The sequence below is a fragment of the Phacochoerus africanus genome, chromosome 8 (genome assembly GCF_016906955.1).
Source record: "Phacochoerus africanus isolate WHEZ1 chromosome 8, ROS_Pafr_v1, whole genome shotgun sequence".
NCBI lineage: Eukaryota > Metazoa > Chordata > Mammalia > Artiodactyla > Suidae > Phacochoerus > Phacochoerus africanus.
The window spans coordinates 134,927,971-134,953,154 of NC_062551.1; the positions used below are offsets into that span (position 1 = coordinate 134,927,971).

The following is a 25,184-nucleotide window of genomic DNA, read 5'->3' on the forward strand; positions in this document are numbered from 1 at the left end:
TGCTCTCAGCTGAATAAAGCAGCTGTAAGAATCAAATCATCATTTCCCAATTGGATTACATGAAGTGGAATATACCATATTAAATCATTTTTTAAATCTTACAATATCACTAAGTGAAAAACAAAACACGACAGCCCCGGTTAGAGCTGTTTCTAACTCTAGCCCACTTCCCTGCACGCCTCTACACTGAGCTATAGAGAATGTTCAGGAAGAGGGAGAAGGACTTCACAAACAGAGAAGCCAAGCCAGTTCTAAAAGGTCACTCATCAGCCTGAGGGACAGTGCTTTCGAGCTGCCATCCCCAGCCAAGAACTGACTTAGGTGTTTCTTTTACAGGAGCCTCAAATTACTTTACAAAAAAGTCCAAGATATAATGAATTTTACCTTCATCTGTTGCCTTTTCTGTTTCAATACTGACCAACAACTTGAAGCCACGGCCTAAACATTTACAGAGGAGAAAAAGCAAGATTTAAATCTATTAACTATATAAACTTTCCATTTAGAAGAGACTTTTATTAGAAGTTCAAAGTTCTAAAGTGTTTAAAACATTAACTCCTAAAAAGAACTAGTCCATGTTCCTTCTATCATTTGTAAATATAAAAAAAATTTTTTTAATTTTAAAATTAAATAGCCAGTAAAAGAAAAAGGCTGGGCTTGGGGGCCAAGGAACCTGGTAGCCAATGAACTTGGTAATTATAATACAAGTAATTCTTTTCTTCAAGAATAGTATTGCTGGAAATAGTTGTGAGTAGGGCCAACAGCTTTATTCAAACAAAGAAGTAAGAAACACAACCATGACAGGGACAAAAATACCCAGGTGGATCTTGAAGAAATCTGACCCTACTCTGGCATGACCCAACTTTGATCAAGGTCACTACCCCAAATCAGTTATAGAAATGGGGGATATGTAACCTTTATGGTTAAAACACACTTTGAGGGAAGAGTGGATTTATTAAAAATGCTTTAAAATGCAGTATCAGGAATTTCCAAAATAATTGTGAAATAGCTAATTGAAACATTTTAAAAAAGCATTCGAACTTCATCATGAATCCCACCTACTTCGAGATACACACTTAAGCCCAACCAAAAAAAAAAAATGTTAGCGATATGAGTAAGAAAAATAATAGAAACTAAAAACGAGGTAAAGAATATAGTTTAAATGATTTTATCTTTGTGCATGCCTACTCTTTTTCTGCCCTAATTTTTTTTTTCTTTTTTTTTTTGGTCTTTTTTGCTATTTCTTGGGTCGCCCCTGCGGCATATGGAGGTTCCCAGGCTAGGGGTCCAATCGGAGCTGTAGCCACCGGCCTACACCAGAGCCACAGCAACGTGGGATCCGAGCCGCGTCTGCAACCTACACCACAGCTCATGGCAACGCCGGATCGTTAACCCACTGAGCAAGGGCAGGGACCGAACCCGCAACCTCATGGTTCCTAGTCGGATTCGTTAACCACTGTGCCATGACGGGAACTCCTCTGCCCTAATTTTTGATAGTACTTGGGAACAAGAATCTCCATGTTTTCCTCCAAAAATATATATATACTGTCTTTTTACTGAAGCTGCTATATTTCAGTTTAGCCTCAGAGCCATTTCAGTTACAGACAATTTTTTTTGTCAGGCCTGAACTAGTATGAAACCTGAATTTGTTATTGTTGTTGTTTTAGATCTGAAGAAACACTGGGTCCTCCAGGTCAAGGCAGGGACCGATAGAAGAGCCAAAAGGGACACTTCATACAAAGATGTTATACATCATATACATCTGATCCCAGTACCAAAGGATAAGCTCAGTTCCCCAATAATGTTCTACAGGCAATTATATATAAATCTTATTCATCTTCCCAGTTCTAGTTTTCATCAAATTTAAACAGTTACCACTACGAAGGTAAACCACCACTTACAGTTTCTTTGAAGGAGGAGTTTAGCCAGCGATTGTTTACTACATTCTGTATGGAAGTGGGTGGGTTTTCTAAATCTTCAAAGGAATCCATTAATATAAAATCCAGGACAACATCATAAAAATTTAGATTTTTCACCTGCATTAAATTATGAGTTAAAACAGCAGTTAACATTACACAGAGCTGAAAAAAAGTCTGAGCCAGACTTCATACATTACAATAGCAGGATGTTTTTAGTTGAATCAGATTACATCTATGACAGAAAAAAAGGAAGAGGAGAGATACTTGTGAAAACAACTAACCATCAAAAATTATAATTCACATGACAGCTGTTCCTTCCTAGATCCCATCAGGTGAAATTAATCTTCCCCTCCATTCTGGTCTAGGGGTCTTCTGGCATCCTCTGCTTTGTCATTTAGTCACTGGTGTACCTGCCTGTCTTTATCACCACATCATGAATCCCTTGCTCTTTCATTCATGCATATCCTGTATGGTGCAATATGCTGTACCAGGTGCTCAGGCTGCTACATTAAGCAAACTAGATGTAGGTGTAGTGAGGAAAACAGACAGTAATAAAGAATTCCACAAATACCTGATTAAAACTGTGGTAAACACAGAAAGGAAAAAGTGCAGGGTACTGTGAAAACTTATGATGAAGCTTCTCATTCAGACTGAAGGTCAGTGAGGGCTTTTTTCAGGGGGTGAGGCAAGACAGCTACAGGAAGCACCTTGTCAAGGACTTGAGGGGAAGAGAGAACCCAGCGGTGCTGAGACAGAGCCGACCGCTGAGAGTGTGCTGAAGCTCTCTACGGCAGAGGGCCTAGATGCGAGCACCCAGCAGTGAGACAGAGCCAGCGCCCACAGAGTTTACGGCCTGTGTTAATTGGTGACTTTGGATTTATCCTCACAGTATTCTGGGAATAGTGGTACAGGGGAGATGAATGATCAGATCTGATTTTTATCTTCAGTTCCTTGTGAATTATTTTATTTCTCCTTTCAGTTTTAATGAGATATAATTGACAGACAGCATAAGATATACAACATGACCTGACACACACGTCATGAAATAATTTTAAGTTTAGTGAACATCACCTCATACAGATGGAACATTAAAGAATTTGAAAAAATATTTTTCCTTGTGATGAGAACTCTCTGAACAACTTTCATGTACATTACAAAGCAGTGTTGATTACCTTTAACATGCGGTACAGCATATCTCTAGTATTTATCTTTTTTTTTTTTTCTTTTTTCTTTTTCAGTCACCTCCATGGCACGTGGAAGGTCCCAGGTCAGGGACTGAATCGAAGCTGCTCACAGCTGCGGCAGTGCCAAATCCTTAACCCACCGAATCAGGCAAGGATCATACCGGCACCACCACAAAGACAAGGTGGATTACTAACCTACTGCGCCACAGCGGGAACTCCAATTTATCTTATAAGTGGAAGTCTGTGAGTTTTTTTTTTTTTTTTTGTCTTTTTGCTATTTCTTTGGACCGCTCCCGCAGCATATGGAGGTTCCCAGGCTAGGGGTCCAATCGGAGTCATAGCCACCGGTCTATGCCAAAGCCACAGCAACAAAGGATCCGAGCCGCGTCTGCAACCTACACCACAGCTCACGGCAACACTGGATCGTTAACCCACTGAGCAAGGGCAGGGACCGAACCCACAACCTCATGGTTCCTAGTCGGATTCGTTAACCACTGTGCCATGACGGGAACTCCCTCTGTGAGCATTTTTTGACCACCTTCATCTAATTTCCCCCTCCCTTGACCCCCTGTGTCCTCTGGTAACCACAAATCTGATCTCTTTATCTGTGAATTTGTTTGTTTGTTTTTGAAGTACAATTGACCTACGCTGTGTTAGTTCCTGGTATATAACACACAGTGATTTGATATTTTCATACATTTCAAAATGATCAATGCAAGTATAGTTATATCTGTCACCATACAAAGACATTACATCATTATTGACTATATTCCCCACACTGTGCATTTCATACCTGTGGCTCATTTATTGGATACCTGAAAGTTTATACTTCAATCTCTCTCACTTACTTTTTTCCTCCCCCTGCCTCCCTCCCCTCTGTTGACCATCTGCCTATTCTCTGTATCCATGACTCTGTGTCCGTTTAGTTATGTTTATTCATTTGCTTGATTTTTTAGGTTTCACATGTAAGTGAAATCGTGCAGCATGTCCTTCTCTGACATCTCACTTAACATAATACCCTCTAGGTCCATCCATGTCATCACAAATGGCAAGATTTCATTCTTTTTTATGGCTGAGTAGTATTCTGATTGGTATGTTTTAAAGACTGTTTTGGTAGCAATGTGGAGTGCAGAACAGAGAAGCAAGAATGATGCAAGAGGAGGAGGAACAGGCAAGGAATCAGGGAATGCAAAAGCCCTGAGAAAGTCCAAGGAAGCACAAGAGTTACTTAGACTTCGATGGGACGGGCATATGAGAAAAGGTGAAGAGGAGTTCCCGTTGTGGTGCAGCAGAAATGATTCGACTAGTATCCATGAGGTTTTGGGTTCGATCCCTGGCCTCGCTCAGTGGGTCAGGGATCCAGTGTTGCCGTGAGCTGTGGTGTAGGTCGCTCACAGATGCAGCCTGGATCCCAAGTTGCTGTGGCTGTGGGGTAGGCTGGCAGCTGTAGCTCCAATTCGACCCCCAGCTTGGGAACTTCCATATGCCACACATGCAGCCCTAAAAAGCAAAAGAAAGGAAGGAAGGAAGAAAGGAAAAAGAAAAGGTAAAGAAACTGAAAGGGATTTGGGAGTTAAACTGGCAAAGCTTAGACATGAATATGATCAAGTCAGTGAGGACCAAGGAGGTGTAAAGGATGAGTCCCAGGGTTCGGGCCTGTACAACTGAATGCATACTGGTCTCTTCACTGAGTGAGGGAGCACCAGACAAGGAAAGACAATGCCTCTATGTTTTGGCATCAACTGTTTTCTCTGCCTAGAAAGCTTTTCAGCCACTTGCAAATTCATTCTTTAAGCTTCTATTACAACAAAATATTCCAGGCTCATTATGCACTTTCCCTATCTCAGTGCTGGAATCAGCCATTTTTCCAAGGAGTCCTATTTCCTTCTAGAAGACAGTGGTACTTGGAAGCCAAGATCTATGTTCTAAGGAATAGTTTTTTTCTTTTTCTTTTCCTTTCTATAGCTGCACCTGCAGCATATGGAAGTTCCCGGGCTAGCGGTCAAATCAGAGGCAAATGTGCGGCCTAAGCCACAGCTCACAGCAACACTGGATCCTTAACCCACTGAGCAAGACCAAGTATCTAACCTGCATCCTCACAGAGACTACGCTGGGTTCTTAACCCACTGAATCACAATGGGAACTCCCTGGGATAATTTTTCTTTTGAGGTGTTGCTGTTCCCAGACCCTCTCAGTGAATAGAGCTAGGAAGTTTATGTATGTTTACGTATATGAAAACCCTTATATTTTTTCTTGTATCTATCTATCTAAATTGTAAACTATGAATTCACACTGACAGCTCCAGTTCTAATCCTGGCTTTTTATACTTCCCTTCTGACAGCGAGAAATTTGGCTCTGACTGTTCTCAACCTATTTAATTATTTGTTTGATCCTGTGTATGTAGCCAATCCCCTGGCCCCACTGAGCTACTATTGTCCAATCTGAAACCATCCTTGCACAGGCTACCATTACCATCCTGCTAGCACCTGTTCTTTGACTTTTAGAAGGAAAGAAGGAAGAAAGGAATGAATGAAGGGCTTTCTAAAAAATATTACTTTCAACTGCTGCCCCGAAGTAAAAGAATATGGTTGCTATTGTTCATGACTTTGTCATAACCACCACCACAAACTGGTTTTACTGTCATTAAACAAAGACAAGGAAACAGTGGCCTCGAACTATGTAAATATTATGTGTAAATAACTAAACAGGATAAATATTATAAAAATGCGAACTTACTCCTCTAGCAGCAAGTTCCATTTCAGTACTATCCCAGTGATCAGTCTGCTCTAAAAAATAGATCATTTCATCAAAAACATCTTCAAACTTCTTTGGATTCTGCAGAAGAAAACATACTTTAGTGCTAAACTCAACTTTTTAACAAGGCTCAAGCCTACAGAGTAAATAAGTTACTCTTTAAGCAAGTTTGTTAAATTTTCATTCTATTAGTAACCATTCCATTAGGTATGCCATATTCATTTAATATTTTGTTGGTCCAACATTTTAAAGAAGACTAAGAAAATATAAGTCAAATGTCATAAGCAAACTGCTTACTACTCAAACATGTATGCCTATTTAGGTCAGTCCTTGAAATGAAAACTCAGGACAGCAGATACTGTGTGATACTTTCAATGCAGTTCTATTCCTTTTGGAGAAACTCTAGTTCAAATCAGTGGGTTTGTCTCTGAAAGGCCAAGAAAGCAACATAAGATTTACATTGTGAATTGCAAGTAATTAACATCACCGTGTGTATGTGTATGTATGTGTGTGTATATACATATACATATATATATATATATATATATATTTTTTTTTTTTTTTGCTATTTTAGGGCTGCACTCATAGCATATGGAGGTTAGGGGTCCAATCAGAGCTGTAGCCTCTGGTCTACGCCACAGCTACAGCAACTCGGGATCCAAGCCTCATCTGTGACCTACACCACAGCTCACAGCAACACCAGATCCTTAACCCACTGAGCGAGGCCAAGGATGGAACCCGAATACTCATGGATCCTAGTTGGGTTCATTAACCAACTGCTGAGCCACGAAGGGAACTGCAATATCACCCTATATTTATTTTACACTTTAAAATTATACTTTTCCTTTAATCATCATAAGAACACTCTAAAATAGGGTACCATAAACATAATTCTATTATACAGACATGGAAACTAAGGTTTAAACGGATCGAGTCTGAAAACCCTCATGTTCAAATGCCTTAAGGAAAGCCTGTTTTGAGGTTTTTTTTCATCATCCAGACACATTCTACACATAAAGGAAAATGGTTCCTTACAATCTTAAGGTTCTTGCCATTGCTTCTGCCCCATTCAGTCCCATGATGATAAGTAAGAGGAAGCTCAGTTTGTATTTCCAGATTTCTGAGAGCTACACTAGTTCCTGGAAACTTCTTACCGAACGGGATTGAAGGACGTAAGAGAAGAGGTATCAGAAATAACAATAGTGGTGGCCTATAGCAGATCTAATGATAACTCTCACCATTATGTTCACATATTGTATAGCAAATTGGGAATAATTTCTCAACTTGACCAAAAACAGTGTGAACTTTATACACAGAAAATAAATCAACCCAAGTAGAAATCAATGCTCTTTGGGTTATCTATTTTTTTGTTTTTATTTTTATTTTTTTGTCTTTTTTTTTTTAGGGCTGCACCTGCAGCACATGGAAGTTCCCAGGCTAGGGGTTTAACTGGAGCTGCAGCTACTGGCCTATGCCACGGCCACAGCAATGCAGAATCCGAGCCATATCTGAGACCTACACCACAGTTCACTGCAACTCCATAAACATGGATAACCTCGTGGATACTGGTTGTGCTCATTACCACTGAGCCATGATGGGGACTCCTGGGTTATTTATTTTTAATATGTGAAACTCGTTAACTATCTACAACTATATTTTAGAGTTCTCCTTGGTGGCTCAGCGGGTTAAAGAACCTGACTAGTATCCATGAGGATGCAGGTTTAATCCCTGGCCTCATTCAGTGGGTGAAGGATCCAGTGCTGCCGTGAGCTGTGGTGTAAGTCACAGATGCAGCTCGGATCCCGCATTGCTATGAATGTGGTATAGGCCTGCAGCTGCTGCTCCAATTCGACTCCTAGCCTGGGAACTTCCATATGCTGCAGGTGCAGCCTAAAAAGCAAAGCAAAACAAAAAAATAAACAAAATTTTATTCTATTCAAAATTCAATGTATTTTAACCTTTGGTTCCACTGAAACAACAATAAAAAAACTTGCCAACGGAAAAGTTTACCTTTCGTGCTTTTACAATTAACGCTGATAAAATTTTCCTCCCACTTTCAGCAAGGAAGATCCTGTTGGCTGATTCTGAAAGAATTACCTGAAAAAAAAAAATCCACCCCAAACAAAGAAAAAAAGAGACCTATAATTAACTTGAATGGACACAGAGCTCTTGAACCTATGATAAAAAAAAAGATTAAAGGAAGACAAATCTGAATTTAAATTCTATTCAATTAATATTAGAAAATCAAAATAAATATTATATAGCTCCAAAACATCAAAAAATAAAGACATTTTTATTAAATAGCCTTTTTCATTTTAGGAAATCAATGATTTCACAAATAATTCAAATGAAAAATGTGCTAGAACACAAACTAATAGATAATAAGAAAGAGGATTTATATTTTAAGTAGCCATTTGTACACATACATCTCTAGCATCAAAATATCCTACCCTGACAAAATGTGATAGATATGGGAAGTTATAGGAGAGGATGACAAATGAAGAGAGACAGGAGGCAGGAAAAATAAACTTAGTGGACTTATTTGCCATTAGGAATAGGATAATAAAGAGCAAAGAGCAGTCTGTTTATATGCAGCTGGACTCTACAGCATGAGGGTGGGGATGAGTGGCTGAGTGAAGTCACTTAATGTTAAAAAAAAATACCTGAAAAGCCTGTCGAATACAGTGAAGTTTGGCAAGAAAATCACTGTCTCCTAGGCACTCCAACATTTCAGTTCTAAGTAATAAACAGGGAGACAACTGTTAAAGTGCATTTAAGATCAAGCCTACTGTAAAATTTGGACTCAAATAAGGCTTAACCTCAGGACCTTAATAAAAAACACGTCATGTCTTTTCAATACTGACAAAGCATGTAAAAAAATTTTTTGAGCCTAAAAACATATTTCCCTTATTCTCATAAACATTTTTAATAAATATCAAACATAGCAATAGCATCTTAATAGTTTTCATAAACATAAGCATAGTACCTAAGCACTCTTGAGTAAATTTTTCCTTCTTCAACTAAATGCATGGCTTCCTCGTAAAAAGGACAGTGGCAAAGGGACTCCAGACTGTAGGTATGCCGTACTTCTTTGTGTTCTGCAAGCTAAGAACAGAGCGGGTTAAAACCGACTACACTGATGCAAAATGAAAAACTATAAAAAATAGACAATAGGATCTTGCTCATATTAAGATATACTCAACTTGATCAAAATGTGAAAGTAATTCAATAAAATTTTACAGCTAGTAAGATCTGAACTCATTCTATTTCAAAATTCAGTTGTAAAAAATAGTAACACTTCATAACAAGCTTAGTCCATTTTGAATTCAACTATTTAAATTCAAAGGGTGCACAGAAAAGCACCAAGAAGAATAACTGACGATGAAGTAATGAAAAAAAAAAAAAAAAAAAAGAGGACTTCATCATCCAAAGAAGGCTTAAAAGTATGATTGTAAATGAAGTAAGACTTTCTATAAAGACAGTGAAATAATCTCAGTTTGGCTAATTCTAGGCAATTTTTCCTTATATGTAGCTTTGACTAAACTTTGTATAACTGAAAAGTAGTCATGCACCTCTGGCTAGGAAAACAACTCTACAAATGGAATTCCAGCCTTCTGACAGTTCTTTAAAAAACAACTGCAAACACTATAGAGTTGCCAGTGAGGCAGGAAAACTCTGGAGTGATTTTATTTTCCAATACCAGGTGACCCATTTAAATGGAACACTGTAGGGACTGTTTGCTTTTAATAACAGCTTTATTGAGATATAATTCACATACCATAAAATTCACCCATTTAAGTAGACAATTCACTGGGGTTTTTTCTTAGTATATTCACTGGGTTGGGCAATCAGCCCCACTTTCTAATTTCAGAACATTTTTACTATGCCAATAAGAAACCCTCTGCCCGTTAGCAGTCACTCCTCATTCCCCTCTCTCTAGGCCCTGTAAACCAATAATCTTCCAGTTTCTATGGAGTTTCCTACTCTGGAAACTTCATATAAATGGTATCAAACAATATGAGGCCTTTTGTCTTTGGCTTTTTTTCATGAAGCATGATATTTCCAAGGCTCATCTATAATGTGGCATACGATCAGTACTTCATTCTTTTTTGTGGCTGAATTGTATGGATATACCACATTTGGCTTATCCATTCCTAAACTGATAGACATGTGCATTGTTTCTATTTTTTGACTACCATGAACAAGGCTGCTTTGAACATTTGTGTGCACATTTTTTATGTTTTCAATTCCCTTGAGTATATACCCAAAACTAGAAGTGTCAGATGGTAACTTTATGTTTAACTTTTCGAGGAAATTCTTTTGCAAAGGGGCTGCACGGTTTTGCATCCCCACTAGCAATGTATCATAATTAAATGTTTCCACATCCCTTCAACAACTGTTATTATCCATCTTTTTTATTATAGCCACCTTAGTGGGTATAAAGTAGTTTAAATTTCTCTAATGACTAATAATGGTGAACATCTTTCATCTCCTTATTGGCCCATGTATATCTTCTTTGGAGAAACGTCTATTCAAATCCTTGGCCTATTTTTAAATTGGGTTATTTTTCCATTTATTATTGGATTGTATCGGTTCTTTATATATTCTGGATATAAGATCTTTATCAGATACATCATTTACAGATATTTTCTCTCCTTCTATTGTCTTTTCATTTCTTGTTGGTGTCCTTTGAAGCACAAAAGCTTCTACTTTTGATGAATGCCAATTAATCTTTTCTTCTTCTTCTGGCTGCCTAAACTTTTGATGTGTAGAACATCAAGGTTGGTCAGAGGTGAGGTTAGGGACGTCTAAGGTCTTTGCTGGACATATGCATAGCCCTGCACATGCTTGTGGCCTTCTAGATTTTCATGAATATAATGGAACTTTTCAAAGCTCCTTATAAATATCTCGTTGCCTGATTTTTCCTTTTAAGTTTTTTGGTCAGCCTCTTGTTACTGCAGGGGTATCACAACCTCGGGAAGCTGCAATGGTAAAAAAAAATTACCACTGATTATTTTCAACAAAGACCCAAGGGATAGAAATTTTGCACTGAGCAAGTCAGGTCAAACAAAGACAAGTCCCAGAAACGGAGCTTTGTAAGGAACTGCCATACAGGTAAAATAGTGACAATTCTCTAGTGATGACACTTTGGGGAAGCTCCAAAGTCATTAAGTTTCTTCTAGTGGCTGTTGGGCCCCTGTTTTTCAGTTACCATAACTGTAACTGCTGTTTTTCAAGACTACTGTGGAGAGAGGGATGGGAACAGAACAAGCTAAAAATTTACAAAGTTCACTGTTCTTAAGCCATTTTCCTTCAAGGAGCCAAGCTCCTTGAATTTTTGCAAGTGTTTAGACAATTTGGACAATTTTTGCCAGTGTTTTCATTGTTTCTGCAGAGATCTTTGTTAGATTTTACTCTACTGTTTCAGAAGTGTTTCTCCATGGTGTAGTTCTGGCACTTCATATGCACCCAGTGCTGTGCTAAATCCTTTAACTTGATTATCTCATTTCTTTACGACCATTCAAAAAGCAGGTGCTATTATCAATCCACATTTTATAGATAAACAGAGACTTATATTAGGAAAAACTTGCCCCAAGTCCCACAACTAAATGTTAGAACTTAAAACCAGTCATTCCAGAGTTTATTTGTACTTTAAAATACTTAACTGTATGTATTCTCCTATCAACCTTATCCAAAAATCTATTAGTCTAGAAGCAAAAACAAAAAGGTAAACAACAATGACCATATCTGACATTACATACTGTCTGCTTTAAGTAATATTTCCATATTACACACATGCACACACACACACACACACACACAAATAAAATTGTTTTTTGCCGGCACCTGCAACATATAAAAATTCCTAGGCCAGGGACTGAACCTGAGTCACAGCAGTGACAATACCAGATCCTTAACTGCCAGGCCACTGAGGAACCTCTCCCCTCATATTTTAAGAAAAATACATTATGCAAAAGCAAAGTGTTTTTGAGGTTTAAAAAACCTGACAGTTTAAAAAATTACTTAAGGTGGAAATTCTTTTTGTTTGTTTGTTTTTTAGGGCCGCACCTGCGACATATGGAAGTTCCCAGGCTAAGGGTCAAATCAGAGCTGCAGCTGCCGGCCTACACCACAGTCACAGCAATGAGGGATCCAAGCCACATCTGCGACCTACACCACAACTCACGGCAACGCCGGATCCTTAACCCAATGAGTGGGGTCAGGGATTGAACCCGCATCCTCATAGACACTAGTCAGATTCATTTCTGCTGCACCCCAGTGAAAACCCTCTAGAGTGGAAATTCTTTAGATATTAAAGTTTTGGATCACTGCCAAAACAAACGGGATATATGTACACCTACCAGTAGAGAAAAATTCCCAGGAGGAAACTGGAGCTTCAATTAAACTCTACATAAAATAATTTACACTAATAACAAGTGAGCAAATCCAACAAGAGATTCCAGAGTCAAGTCTTTTGTTGTTGTCGTTGGTTTTTTTTTGCTTTTTAGGGCCACACCCGCAGAATATGCAAGTTCCCAGGCCAGGGTCGAATCAGAGCTACGGCTGCCAGCCTACACCAAAGCCGCAGCAAGGCAGGATCCAAGCCACATCTGTGACCTTTACCACAGCTCACGGCAATACCAGATCCCCAACCCACTGAGCGAGGAGGCAAGGGATCGAACCCACATCCTCAGGACACTAGTTGTACTTGTTTCCACTGTACCACAACGGGAACTCCCCAGAGTCAAGTTTTGATTTAGTCTACTACTTATTTGTTGGTTTGACTGAGGTGACTGTTTAAATAAGTCTCTTAAAATAAGCTTCAAACTGTGAAAATACATTATATTGAAGATCTGATACTAGCTAACATTATCATCAACTCTTCCTAAGACACAATGACAACTCGGAAACAGGGATTTAAATCATAAGACAAATTTTTTAAAGCAAAAAGTAAATCATTAAAATGACTTAAATTCTCATTTTAAAATATATGCCAAAATTCCCAAAAACGTTTTAAAAGTTTTCAGAAAAAGATTAACACTTTACTAGAGCCGAGGTGTTACTTCAGAAGAAGTTGGTAACCCAGTTTAATCTGAGCATATGGAACATGCAATTTACTATGAAAAAGGGTTTTTTTTTTTTTTTTTTGATGGTTAACAGTCAGGAGTGTCCATTATTTCTTAATTATTTTTTCCCTAAAAGGGAACATTTCAAATACTTTTCAATATTTTCAACAAGAAAAGTAATACTATAATGGTTTACACCAAAACACTAGCCCGTCTTATTATTATCTCCTGTAGTTCACAAGTATCCTAAAAATGACCATGTAAGAAATCAAGTCAATAACAACAACAGCAACAATAAAAACAGACAAAGTAGATAAAACCCATACAAGAAGGAATCAGTGAAAACCATGTTTGGGGATTAGCTCCAGACTTCAAACATCCTAAACTTCTTTCCCCTTGCCCTCCATAAGATGCAAGAGGGACTGGGCTTCATCTTCCTCGACAAGCAATGACTTTGCTGAATGTGCCTTAATATTTTTAAAGGCCTTTGAACAATCATGAAAGAAATGTCTGAAACCTTAAAACTGGAACAAGTTGGGTCATTAAATAGTCTAAGTTCGATTTTAACGTGGACTGTTTTTCCGGTTTACATTTTCCTTTCAAAATAACCACTAAAATTACAAATGGGACTTACAGTGAAATCCTGACTATATCCCCTATCTCACTAATAGAAAAAGAAATAAAAAAGGTTATAAACACACAATTACCACCTTCTAAAATGGCCCTCAGTGATTCTTTCTTCCTGGTACTTCACACCTCATTCCATGCTGTTGAGGGCTACGCTGTGTGACCAATAACATGTAGGAATGATGGTATGTGACTTCTGAGGCTAGATCATAGCAGTCACTGCTTCTGTCTCACTCTCTCGGTGGAGTCAGGTGCTACACGTTGTGGAGAGATTCAAGCAATCCTACTGAAAAGTCCATAAAACCATAAAAACTCAGGTTTTCCACCATCAGGTAGCACCAACATGCCATTCATGGAAGTGAGCTTGGGAGCAGATTCTCCAGCTCCACTCAAACCTTCAAATGACTGCAGCTTCAGCCAAGATACTTGACTATAACGTCACAAAAGACCTCAAGCCAGAACACAGATAAGCCACTTCCAAATTCATGACCCTCATAACAATGATAATAGATGTTTGCTGCTGTTGTTGCTGCTGCTGTTGAATGGGAAATAACATTATTTTGTTTGGGGGAGCGGACAAGCGTGAATTTCTGGAATCACTTCTTTGTACTGGCAACCTTGGGGATCTTGAGCACGTTGAACTTGCACAGTGTTGCTCAGGAACCGGCGCTCACCTACCATGATGATGTCACCAATCTGGATGCCCCTGAAGCAGCAGCACAGGGGAGAGGTGCATGGGCGTGTTCTTACAGCAGTTCTGGAAGCTTTGTACTTCTAGATGTAGTGGAGGTGGTCTCGGAAGATAACAAAGGTCTTCTGCATCTTCATCTTGGTCACCATACCAGACAGGATCTGCCCTCAGCTGCAGACATTACCAGTAAGGGGCATTTCTTGTCAGTGTAGGCGTCCTCAATGGTCCTCCCTGGTGCCTTGAAGCCCAGATCAGGGTTCGTGTATTGTGGAGACTTCTCTATGACAGTTTCTCCAAGCAGGACTCTCTTTTTATTTTGAAAGACGGTATCTGCTGCTTTGGGGAGACACGCTCAAGCCAGGAGTCCCTCCTTATCTAACATATGATGCTTTGGAATTAAATACCAAAATGACAGCTCCCTGGATTAGCCCTTGGACTCAGTTCTCACAGGACTAACTCTAAGGCCCAAGACCTCCAGAAAACCACCCCCATAAACCTTGGATTTTAAGAAGGTGGCTCCTAAAATGCTGGAGCCTCCGTTAAAACCCAAGTGTGGAACTCCCAGGATTTAGAAGGCTCTAATCTAGATTAACACAAAGACACATGTCTTCTACCCGATTTAATCCCTAGGAGACTCAGGACTCTGGTAATTAATCCCCAAACTGGGGCACTGGTCCCACTCTCCAGAACATACTCCTGAGGCCTGGGATAGGACTTACAGCCTTGGCACCAGCCTCTAGCCCAGACCTGAATTTTATTGGTTTTAGGACACTAGGTTTTGGGTAATTAATTACGTAGCAACAGATAACTAATATAATAGTGGAAATAATACTAACAGCAAAAGAAAGATACACAGATTTCCAAAAACCAGAAGGCAAAATGGAAGTGTGTGGATAGATAAAATAGATGAGGAAGGCATGGTCCAAAATAAGTTCAAGAGAGGATATAGTCAAAAGGGGAGGCATTTGCTAAGCAGAGCCCCAAAGAGCACCAGGCCCACAGTGGGTAGACACGAGGCAAAGAATGAAGAAGAGGGATTGAGAATAGGAGCTAAAATGAAACTCTGTGTCCAAAGAACGGTGGGAGTCCTAAAGCTCATTCTATTCTCTCTCTCTGAATAGGAAGGCAGTTTATAGAAAAACCAATTTGCAGCCAGAGAACATTTCTCTTTAAAAATTACTTGAGGAGTTCCCGTCGTGGCGCAGTGGTTAACGAATCCGACTAGGAACCATGAGGTTGCGGGTTCGGTCCCTGCCCTTGCTCAGTGGGTTAACCATCCGGCGTTGCCGTGAGCTGTGATGTAGGTTGCAGACGCGGCTCGGATCCTGCGTTGCTGTGGCTCTGGCGTAGGCCGGGGGCTACAGCTCCGATTCGACCCCTAGCCTGGGAACCTCCATATGCCATGGAAGCGGCCCAAAGAAATAGCAAAAAGACAAAAAAAAAAAAAAAATTACTTGAACTGGGAGTTCCTGCTGTGGCTCAACAGTAGCAAACCTGACTAGTATCCGTGAGGGTGCAGGTTTGATCCCTGGCCTCACTCAGTGGGTTAACGATCCAGCGTTGCCATGAGCTGTGGTGTAGGTCGCAGATGTGGCTTGGATCCCACATTACTGTGGCTGTGGTGTAGGCTGGCAGTTCAGCTCTGATTCAACCCCTAGTCTAGGAACTTCCATATTCTGCAGGTGCAGCCCTAAAACACACACACACACAATTACTTGAACTACCTGGAGGAAACTGATCTGCTAGGGTGAGTGATTGTTCTCCCAGAGTAAGGCTCTCTTCATTCTGTACCTAGATGTGCCCTAACTAATAGTCTATTTCCAGGCCATTCATCCTAAAGAAAAGCTTGCCCATTACACACCTCAATAAAGTCAACCGAGCCCAGTGCGCCCTCTCTTCAACTACTCAAGGAAGAGACAAACATAAAACAACACTACAAACCCACACTATCCCAGAAAATCAACCGAGTCACCAATTAAGCTTTCATATTTGAAAAGAAAACCATCAGCACAAGAATGAAAACCCAAGATAAACAGATAAAACTGACCCCAGAGGAAGCAAATTAATTGCTATAAACAAGTGCTATCAAGTCAGAGAGATATAGCAAAAGTTTTCCAAGCTTCGTTTAGAGTATGAGTAGAGCTATCTGAATTATAAGAAACAAAATTTTCCCTTTAAAGAGCACCTTACAATTTATATATTAAACACAGACACACAATGCAGAGTGGTAATTCTAAGAAAAATTTACAGCTAAAAGTGCTCTCTCTGCAATATTAGTTTCTGCCTATTAAATGACAATCTCTTTAACAGATGGGTGAATTAGGAAAGTACTCAAAGCAGTGGTATCCGAACATTAAAAAGACTTTTCAGAACTTGAAAATTATGCTAAGTGAAAGAACATTAAACACAAAAGATCCTATATAATATGATTCTATTTATTATACGGAATGTCTGGGATAGGCAAATCTATAGAAACAGAAGTTACAAGAGGAGTTGCCTATGGTTGGGGTGGTGGTGGGGATAAGAGAGAAAAGGGAATAATTACCAATAGAAGGTTTCTTTTAAGGGTGATAGGAATGTTCCAGGATTAGAAAGTTTGCACCACTCTGTGAATATACTATAAAACAATGAATTGTACACTTTAAAAGAGTAAATTTTATAATATATGAATTATATCTCAATAAAGCTATTATTTAAAAAAAAAGACTTCTCAGAGAAAAAAAGGCTGTAGTTCCAAACCAATGTTTAGCGAAGTGTTTATACAGGAAAATCTTGTTAATCACTTTCACAAATGACTGACCAACCTTAGAAAAAAGCCTATGCCAGGACTTGTTTTAATATAAATAGGCAAAAACCCTTTCTGGTAATTCTGAATAAAGCTTTCAAATGATCATAAATTGTTTAACTTTCCAAGGAATTCTGATCTTACTTTCTTAATAACTTTCTTCATTAACTGTAAGTGTTTGACATACAGTAAATGTAATTAAAAATAATTTAACAAACATTTCTTAGGAGTTCAACTTGGAACATTCACATTCTGAGATCATACATCATACTCTACAAGCAATCCTAAGAGGTTTCTCACACAGTGAGTCCTTTTTTGTGGTATTTATGCATTATGGTTTCCATAAGGATTTTTTAAAAATGTATCACCCTTTTGTAACTTAAACCACAAATTTATTTATTTATTTATTTATGTTTGCTTTTTAGGGTCAAACCTGTGGCGTATGGAGGTTCCCAGGCTAGGTGTCTAATTGGAGCTATAGCTGCTGGACTACACCACAGCCACAGCAATGCCAGATCCGAGTTCTGTCTGCGACCTACACCACAGCTCACAGCAACGCCAGATCCTTAACCCACTGAGCAAGGCCAGGGATCAAACCTGCAACCTCATGGTTCATAGTCAGATTCATTTCCACTGTGCCACGACGGGAACTCCTAAACCACAAATTTAAAATGAGTACAATGAACACTTGGAAAAACATTTTTTAAGGTTGTATATTATAAAGAAACTTTAGAGCAATGAGGTATATACATTGTTCTTCACAGTGGAAAAAATGCAGAGTGACTAGCAATTCTCCTTACAAACCATTTAGGACACAAATGCCCACAGAAAGAAAGATAAAAAGCATTTGACAAAATACAATATACTTTTATAATAAAAATTTACAACAAATTGGTAAGAGAGAATGAACCTCAACATAATAAAAGCCATAAATGACAAGTCCACAGCTAAGATCATATTCAACAGTGGAAAGTTGAAAACTTTTTCTCTAAGGTTAGGAACAAGATAAGGGTGTGCACTCTCATCACTCACACTGCTATAAATCCTAGCCAGAGCACGCAGTGGTTCACGAATCCGACTAGGAACCATGAGGTTGCGGGTTCGGTCCCTGCCCTTGCTCAGTGGGTTAACGATCCGGCGTTGCCCTGAGCTGTGGTGTAGGTTGCAGACGCGGCTCAGATCCTGCGTTGCTGTGGCTCTGGCGTAGGCCGGGGGCTACAGCTCCGATTGGACCCCTAGCATGGGAACCTCCATATGCCGCGGGAGCGGCCCAAGAAATAGCAAAAAAAAAAAAAAAAAAAATCCTAGCCAGAGCAATTAGGAAAGAAAACCAGAAAAGGTATCCAACTCCAAAAGAAAGAAGTAAAACTGCCTCTGTTTTGTATGATATAGCTGATATATAGAAAATCCTGAAGACGCCACAAAACATCTATTAGAACTAAAAAATAAATTCAGTAAAGTTAGGATACAAAATTAATATAAAAAAATCACTATTTCTATACTCTAAAACACTATAAAAAAGAGAAATTAAGAAAGCTCCCATTTACATTAGCATCAAAAAAGAGTAAAATACTCATTAGGAATAAATTTAACTAAGGACATGAAGATCTGTATGGTGAAAACTGTAAGACTTTGATGAAGAAGACACGAACAAATGAAAAGATATCTGTGTTCATGGATAGGAAGAATTAACTTTAGTAAAATGTCCATACTACCTAGAGCCATCTATAGATTCATGGCAATTCCTATCAAAATTCCAATGGCATTTTCCACAGAAACAGAAAAAAAAAAAAAAAATCCTAAAATTTGTTTGGAACCATAAAAGAGCCCAAGCAGCCAAACCAATTTCAAGAAAGAACAAAACTGGAGGTATTACACTTCCTGTTTCATAAAATAACATAAAGCCAAAGTAGGAGTTCCCTGGTGGCTCAGTAGGTTAAGGATCCAGTGTTGTCACTGCTGTGGCACAGGTTCCACCCCTGGCTGTGGGCACGGCCAAAAAAATAAATAAATAAAAAGAAAATCAAAGTAATCACACAGTATGGTATTGGCACAAAAATGATACAGACCAATGGAACAGAATAGAGAGGCCAGAAATAAACCCCTACATATAAGGTCAATCACTACTTGACAAGGAGGCCAAGAATATTCAGTGGGGGAGTTCCTTTAATGGTTCAGTGGCTAAAGAATCTGACTAGAATCATGAGGACACAGGTTTGATCCCTGGCCTCACTCAGTGGATTAAGGATCCAGCCTTGCTGTAAGCTGAGGCAGGTAGCAGACATGGCTTGGATCCCTCGTAGCTGTGGCTGTGGCCTAGGCTGGCAGCTACAGCTCTGATTCGACCCCTTGCCTGGGAATCTCCATATGCCACAGGTGTGGCCCTAAAATAGAAAAAAAAAACAAAAACAAAATTCAGTGGGGAAAGGAGAGTCTCTTCTATAAATGCACAGGAAAACTAGGTAGCCGCCTGCAGAAGAATGATATTTTACACCACTCACAAAAATTAACTCAGAATGAGTTAAAGACATAAACATTAAGAATTGAAACTGTGAAACTCCTAAAAGAAAACACAGGCAGAAAAAGCTCTTAACATTTGTCTTGACAATTTTTTGGATATGACATCAAAAGTATAAGCAACAAAGCAAAAACAAACAAGTGGGACTGAATTGAACTAAAAAAGCTTCTGTGGAGGTCACTGGTGGTTCATCAGGCTAAGGATCTAGGGTTGTCACTGCTGTGGCACAGGTTTGATGCCTGGCCTGGGAACTTCCACATGCCATGGGCACAGCCCAAAAATAAAAAATAAATAATAAGTAAGCTTCTATCCAGCAAAAGAAACAATCAATGAAATGAAAAGGCAACCTATGGAATGGGAAAATATATTTGCAAAACATCTATCTGATAAGGGGGTTAATATTTAAAAATACATAAGGAACCCATAAAACTCAATAGTAAAAACAAAACAAAAAACCCAAAAACTAATCCAATTAAAAATGGACAAAGGAGTTCCTGTTGTAATGCAACAGGATTGGTGTCATCTCTGAGCACTGACACAGGTTCCAACCCCGGCCCAGCACAGTGGGTTTTAAGGATCTCACGTTGCCATAGCTGTGATGTAGGTTGCAACTGCAGCTCAGATCTGATCCCTGGCCTAGGACTTGTATGCTGTGGTGTGGCCAAAAAAGAAGAAAAAAAAAATAGACAAAGGATCTGAAGACATTTTTCCAAGGAAGACATAAATGGCCACCAGGGACATTAAAAGGTACTCAATATTACTAATCATCAGGGAAATGCAAATCAATTATCAACTATTATCAACTATAATGAGATATCACCTCACACCTGGTATGAGCTATCACTTCATAACAGAACAGCTATTATCAAAAAGGCAAGAGATGGAGTTCCCGTCATGGCGCAGTGGAAATGAATCCAACTAGGAACCATGAGGTTATGGGTTCAATCTCTGGCCTCGCTCAGTGGATTGAGGATCCGGCGCTACTGTGAGCTGTGGTATAGGTCACAGATGTGGCTCGAATCCTGTGTTGCTGTGGCGTAGGCTGGCGGCTACAGCTCTGATTCGACCCCTAGCCTGGGCACATCTATATGCTGCGGGTGCAGCCCGAAAAAAAGAAAAAAAAAAAAGGCAAGAGATAACAAATGCTGGTGAGGATGTGAAGAAAAGGAAACCCTGGAGTACTATTAGTGGAAATGTAAACTGGTACAGCTACTATGGAAAACAATATAGATGTTCTTCAAAAAATTAAAAATGAAACTACATGATTCAGCAATTCCACTTCTGGATATATACCAAAATGAAACGAAATCACTATCTTGAGATATCTGTACTCCCATGTTCATTGCAGAATTATGTACAATGGCCAAGAGATGGAAACTCAAGGGTCCACTGATGGATGAACGGATAAAGATGTGGTATACATATGTGTGTAGATAATGCAATATTATTCACCCATGAGAAAGAAGAAAGCCCTCCCATTTGTGACAATATGTATCAGGCAGGATCTTGAAGGCATTATATTAAGTGAAATTAGTCAGAAAAAGGCAAAGAGAGTTCCCCCTTGAACAATGTGGGGGTTAATGGTGCCACCCCCCTCACGTGGTTGAAAAGTTATCCCCTAGTTTCCTCAGGGGACTGGTTCCAGGATCTGCTTTAGACAATAACATCCTCAGATGCTCAAGTCCCATAGCTGGCCCTTAGCATCTGCAGCTCCTTTCTTGAATTCAACCAACTGCAGATAATGTAGTAGGTAGTTACTTTAAAAATCTGCACATGAATAGACCTGCATAGTCCAAACGCATGTCATTCAACAGTCAATGGTACTGTAAGATATTATTTACATGTGGGATCTAAAAAAGGCAAACCCATAGAAACAGAGAAGAGTGGTGGTTGGTTGCCAAAGGTTGGAGGGTGAGAAAAATGGGGAGATCCTGGTCCAAGGGTGCAAGCTTTCAGTCAGAAGATAAATAAGTCCTGGGAATCTAATGTGATTTAATGTGACATGGTGACAATAATTAATAATAATATACTTTTGTGTGAAAGTTGCTATAAGAGTAAATCTTAAATCTTAGCACCACAAAGAAAAAAAAAGGGTAATCATGTGAGGTGATGAGGTGTTACTAACCTTATTGTGGTGATTATTTCACAATATATATGTATCAAATCATCACTATGTACACCTTAAACTTACACAATATTGGATGTCAATTATATCTCAATAAAGCTGGAAAAAAAAACCCAGAAGATAAGCCTGTCTCCATCAAATAGTAAACAAAAGAAGAAACTGCTTCTCCAAAAAACAAGTAGGTATATTCTGGGCATTGCAAACTTACAACTATAAAAATATAAGAAAAAATGTAACTAATTCAGATGATGATGCTGTAAGCAATAGCTAAAATATACATATATAGAAAAATCTTGAGAGTAAGAAAGATTATGGTCAGTAGAGCTTTATTTTTTATTTTTTTATTTTTTTTGTCTTTTTGCCATTTCTTGGGCTGCTCCCACGGCATATGGAGGTTCCCAGGCTAAGGGTCTAATTGGAGCTACAGCTGCCAGTCTACGCCAGAGCCACAGCAATGTGGGATGCGAGCTGCGTCTGCAACCTACACCACAGCTCACGGCAACGCCAGATCCTTAACCCACTGAGCAAGGGCAGGGACCGAACCCGCAACCTCATGGTTCCTAGTCGGATTCGTGAACCACTGCGCCACGACAGGAACTCCAATGGTCAGTAGAGTTTTAAAACAGGCAGAATCAAGGCTTGTCATACTAGAGCCTGAATCCAGACATCAATTATAGATGTGTGATACTATTTTTAGGAAAAAGAACAGCATTTATATCTAAAATCTACCATGAAAATAAATAATTCTAAGATAAAACTGACCATATGTGATTTTTAAAACTGTTTCAAGTAAGAAACATAAGAGTTCCTATTGTGGCTCAGAGGTAATGAATCCAACTAGTATCCATGAGGACACGGGGTTCACTCCCTGGCCTCACTCAGTGGGTTAAGGATCCAGCATTGCTGTGCGGTGTGGTGTAGGCTGCACATGCAGCTGGGATCCTGAGTGGCTGTGGCTGTGGTGTATGCCAGCAGCTACAGCTCTGATTCGACCCCTAGCCTAGGAACTTCCATATGCCACAGGTGCGGCCCCCCAAAAAAGGCCAAAAAAAAAAAAAAGAGAGAAAACATTATAAAATATAACCACTTTGCAAGCATTCTCTTTGGATACAAAATTTAAATCTCAGTGGAAAACAAATTACTCATAAATCTATAATCCAGTGATCATCACTGCTTACACATTAGTGTATAAACTAGCCTTTTCTTCCTCAGCCTAAATACTCACATAATATACCACATACATGTTTTTCTTTCATTTTACAAAGTTACAGTCATACTCCCTATACAACAATTTGCATACTACTTTTCACTTAACATACATTCCCACATCATTAAAAAAATGATTGGCAACATATTTATGTACTTTAATACTTCGAATTATGGATGGCCCATAATTTGGGATTAGACTGTTTCTAGTTTTTCATTACTATTAAAAATGTTACAGTGAATATTTTTATATTTAGATCTTTATTATTTATTTTGCTTTTTATATCCAAAATCTACCAGCATATAGAGGTTCCCAGGCTAGGGGTCTAAACAGAGCTACAGAGGCCGGTCTACACCACAGCCATAGCAACACCAGATCTGAACCGTGTCTGCAATCTACACCACAGCTCATGGCAACGCCGGATCCTCAACCCACTGAACGAGGTCAGGGATTGAACGTGCAACCTCATGGTTCCTAGTCAGATTTGTTTCCACTGTGCCAAGACAGGAACTCCTATATTTAGATCTTTGACTGATCACTTCCTTAGAAAAAAATATCTAAAAGTATAATTTCTCAGCTAAAACATATGGATGTTTTAAAGACTCGTGATATAACCTGAATTGCTTTCCATTAAGACAATCACATGTCTCACCCATGATCCACAGTATATGAAAGTGCCCATCTAAAGTTTGTGTTTACACATCCACCTCTCTAAAGAGACTCTAAGCTCCTGTGAGAACTTATATGTATGGTATCTTATCTCTGTATCCTGGTATCTACCAGAGTAGATGCTAAATAAATGGCTACTAAACTGAATGACATCACAAAGGCAAAACTACTTTCCAGCTGAAAAAGCATGAGCAGTCCTCATTAGGAACATACACATCCTACCTCTGCTGCTGAAGCAAAAGAATCTGTTGATGCAACACTCAAGGTGTCTCGCAGGCCAAAGTCATCCATGTTCCCCTTCATGGTGATATCTGTATCCTTATCTTAAAAGTAAAAGATACAAAGTTTAGACACTGACCTCCCTTGCCATTGCCATATTCCATATTCTAAATATAGTTGGTTTTCCTTTTTCATTTTTTAAACTTCAGCTTTTATTTAGAATACTGGAATCTGAAAGGAAAACAATACAAACTAATGGGATATAATCAGAGAAAATGCTCAAACTGATTCAAACTCATTCTTAACACTGCCAAGCAGAGGAGAAAATACCATAAAGGAATTTTAAAGAGAGATTAAATTATTTCATATTTTTAAAGCTTTTGAGTAAATAATAACTTAAGTTGGTGGGTAATGGAGTTCCCATTGGGGCTCAGTGGGTTAAGAACTCCACACAGTCTCTGTAAGGATGCGGGTTGGATCCCTGACCTCGCTCAGTGGGTTAAGGATCCGGTGTTGCCACAAGCTGTGGCATAGGTCACAGATGTGGCTCGGATCTGGCGTTGCTGTGGCTGTGGCAGAAGCCTGCTGCTGTAGCTATGATTTGACCGCTAGCCTGGGAACTTCCATATGCCACAGGTGCAGCCATAAAAAGGAACAAAAAATTGGTATATAATAACTAGAGTTAAACTATCTACCATAAATGGTAAAATCAACATATACCACAGATAGTTTGAAACAGCAATTTAAGTTGAAAGTGGCCTTGCCCAAACTGGGATAATTTGTATGTTCATTCAAAATAAATGAATTATTGGCATAAAATATTGTCTGGCTAGTCACTTATGATAAATTGATCGCTTAAAAGAAGATACCTCTGATTTTTTCAGTCTTCAGGGCCTACTTTTAATTACTAAAAGGCCCAAAGTGACCAGGTTTAGTTCCCTGATGTTTATTCTGCTTACTTTAGGGTCAAATAAAACTGCCCCAATGATTTTAAAGGGCTGAAAAAGTTTAAAGTCATTTAATGGTTAATCTGAACATACCAAGACAGGCTACCTATTACCAACACACAAAAGTCTGAAAGTGGTTGTTAAAACCTTCAGGTACTATCGTTAGGAATCTAACTGCTAACAAAAATGTCCAAATACAGTGCTTGCTTACAGATGTGACTACATTGTAGCAAACAACTGATATTCTTCAAATTCTTTCACAAGTATGACAAAGCAAAAGAACAAAATATATACAGATTCTTATTTTGACTTTCAATCTGCTAAATTTGTCAGATACTTCATCTTTGAAAGAAAACCAGAAATCTCCAGCTTTATTCATCCAAATTTCTATTCTATCATTTTCCCCAAAAAGTTAAGTTCATTACCTTTACCATAAATGTTCCAAATACTGTTTAAAACTCCCAAGTACCAGAAA

The 25,184-nt window shown here is 38.9% G+C and overlaps 1 protein-coding gene across 2 annotated transcripts in view; it reads right to left on the minus strand.

Annotated features, from left to right (window-relative positions):
* MIGA1 (mitoguardin 1) overlaps window positions 1–25,184 on the minus strand; it is an 88,031-nt gene that overhangs the window by 7,073 nt on the left and 55,774 nt on the right. For both annotated transcript variants that reach the window (XM_047794347.1, XM_047794348.1), the window contains exons 8-14: window positions 23,766–23,866; window positions 8,841–8,959; window positions 8,518–8,590; window positions 7,865–7,951; window positions 5,837–5,935; window positions 1,899–2,033; window positions 385–438 (exon numbers count right to left, since the gene is read on the minus strand). In XM_047794347.1, coding sequence (XP_047650303.1) covers window positions 385–438; window positions 1,899–2,033; window positions 5,837–5,935; window positions 7,865–7,951; window positions 8,518–8,590; window positions 8,841–8,959; window positions 23,766–23,866 — 668 coding nt within the window. The remainder of the gene's footprint in view (window positions 1–384; window positions 439–1,898; window positions 2,034–5,836; window positions 5,936–7,864; window positions 7,952–8,517; window positions 8,591–8,840; window positions 8,960–23,765; window positions 23,867–25,184) is intronic.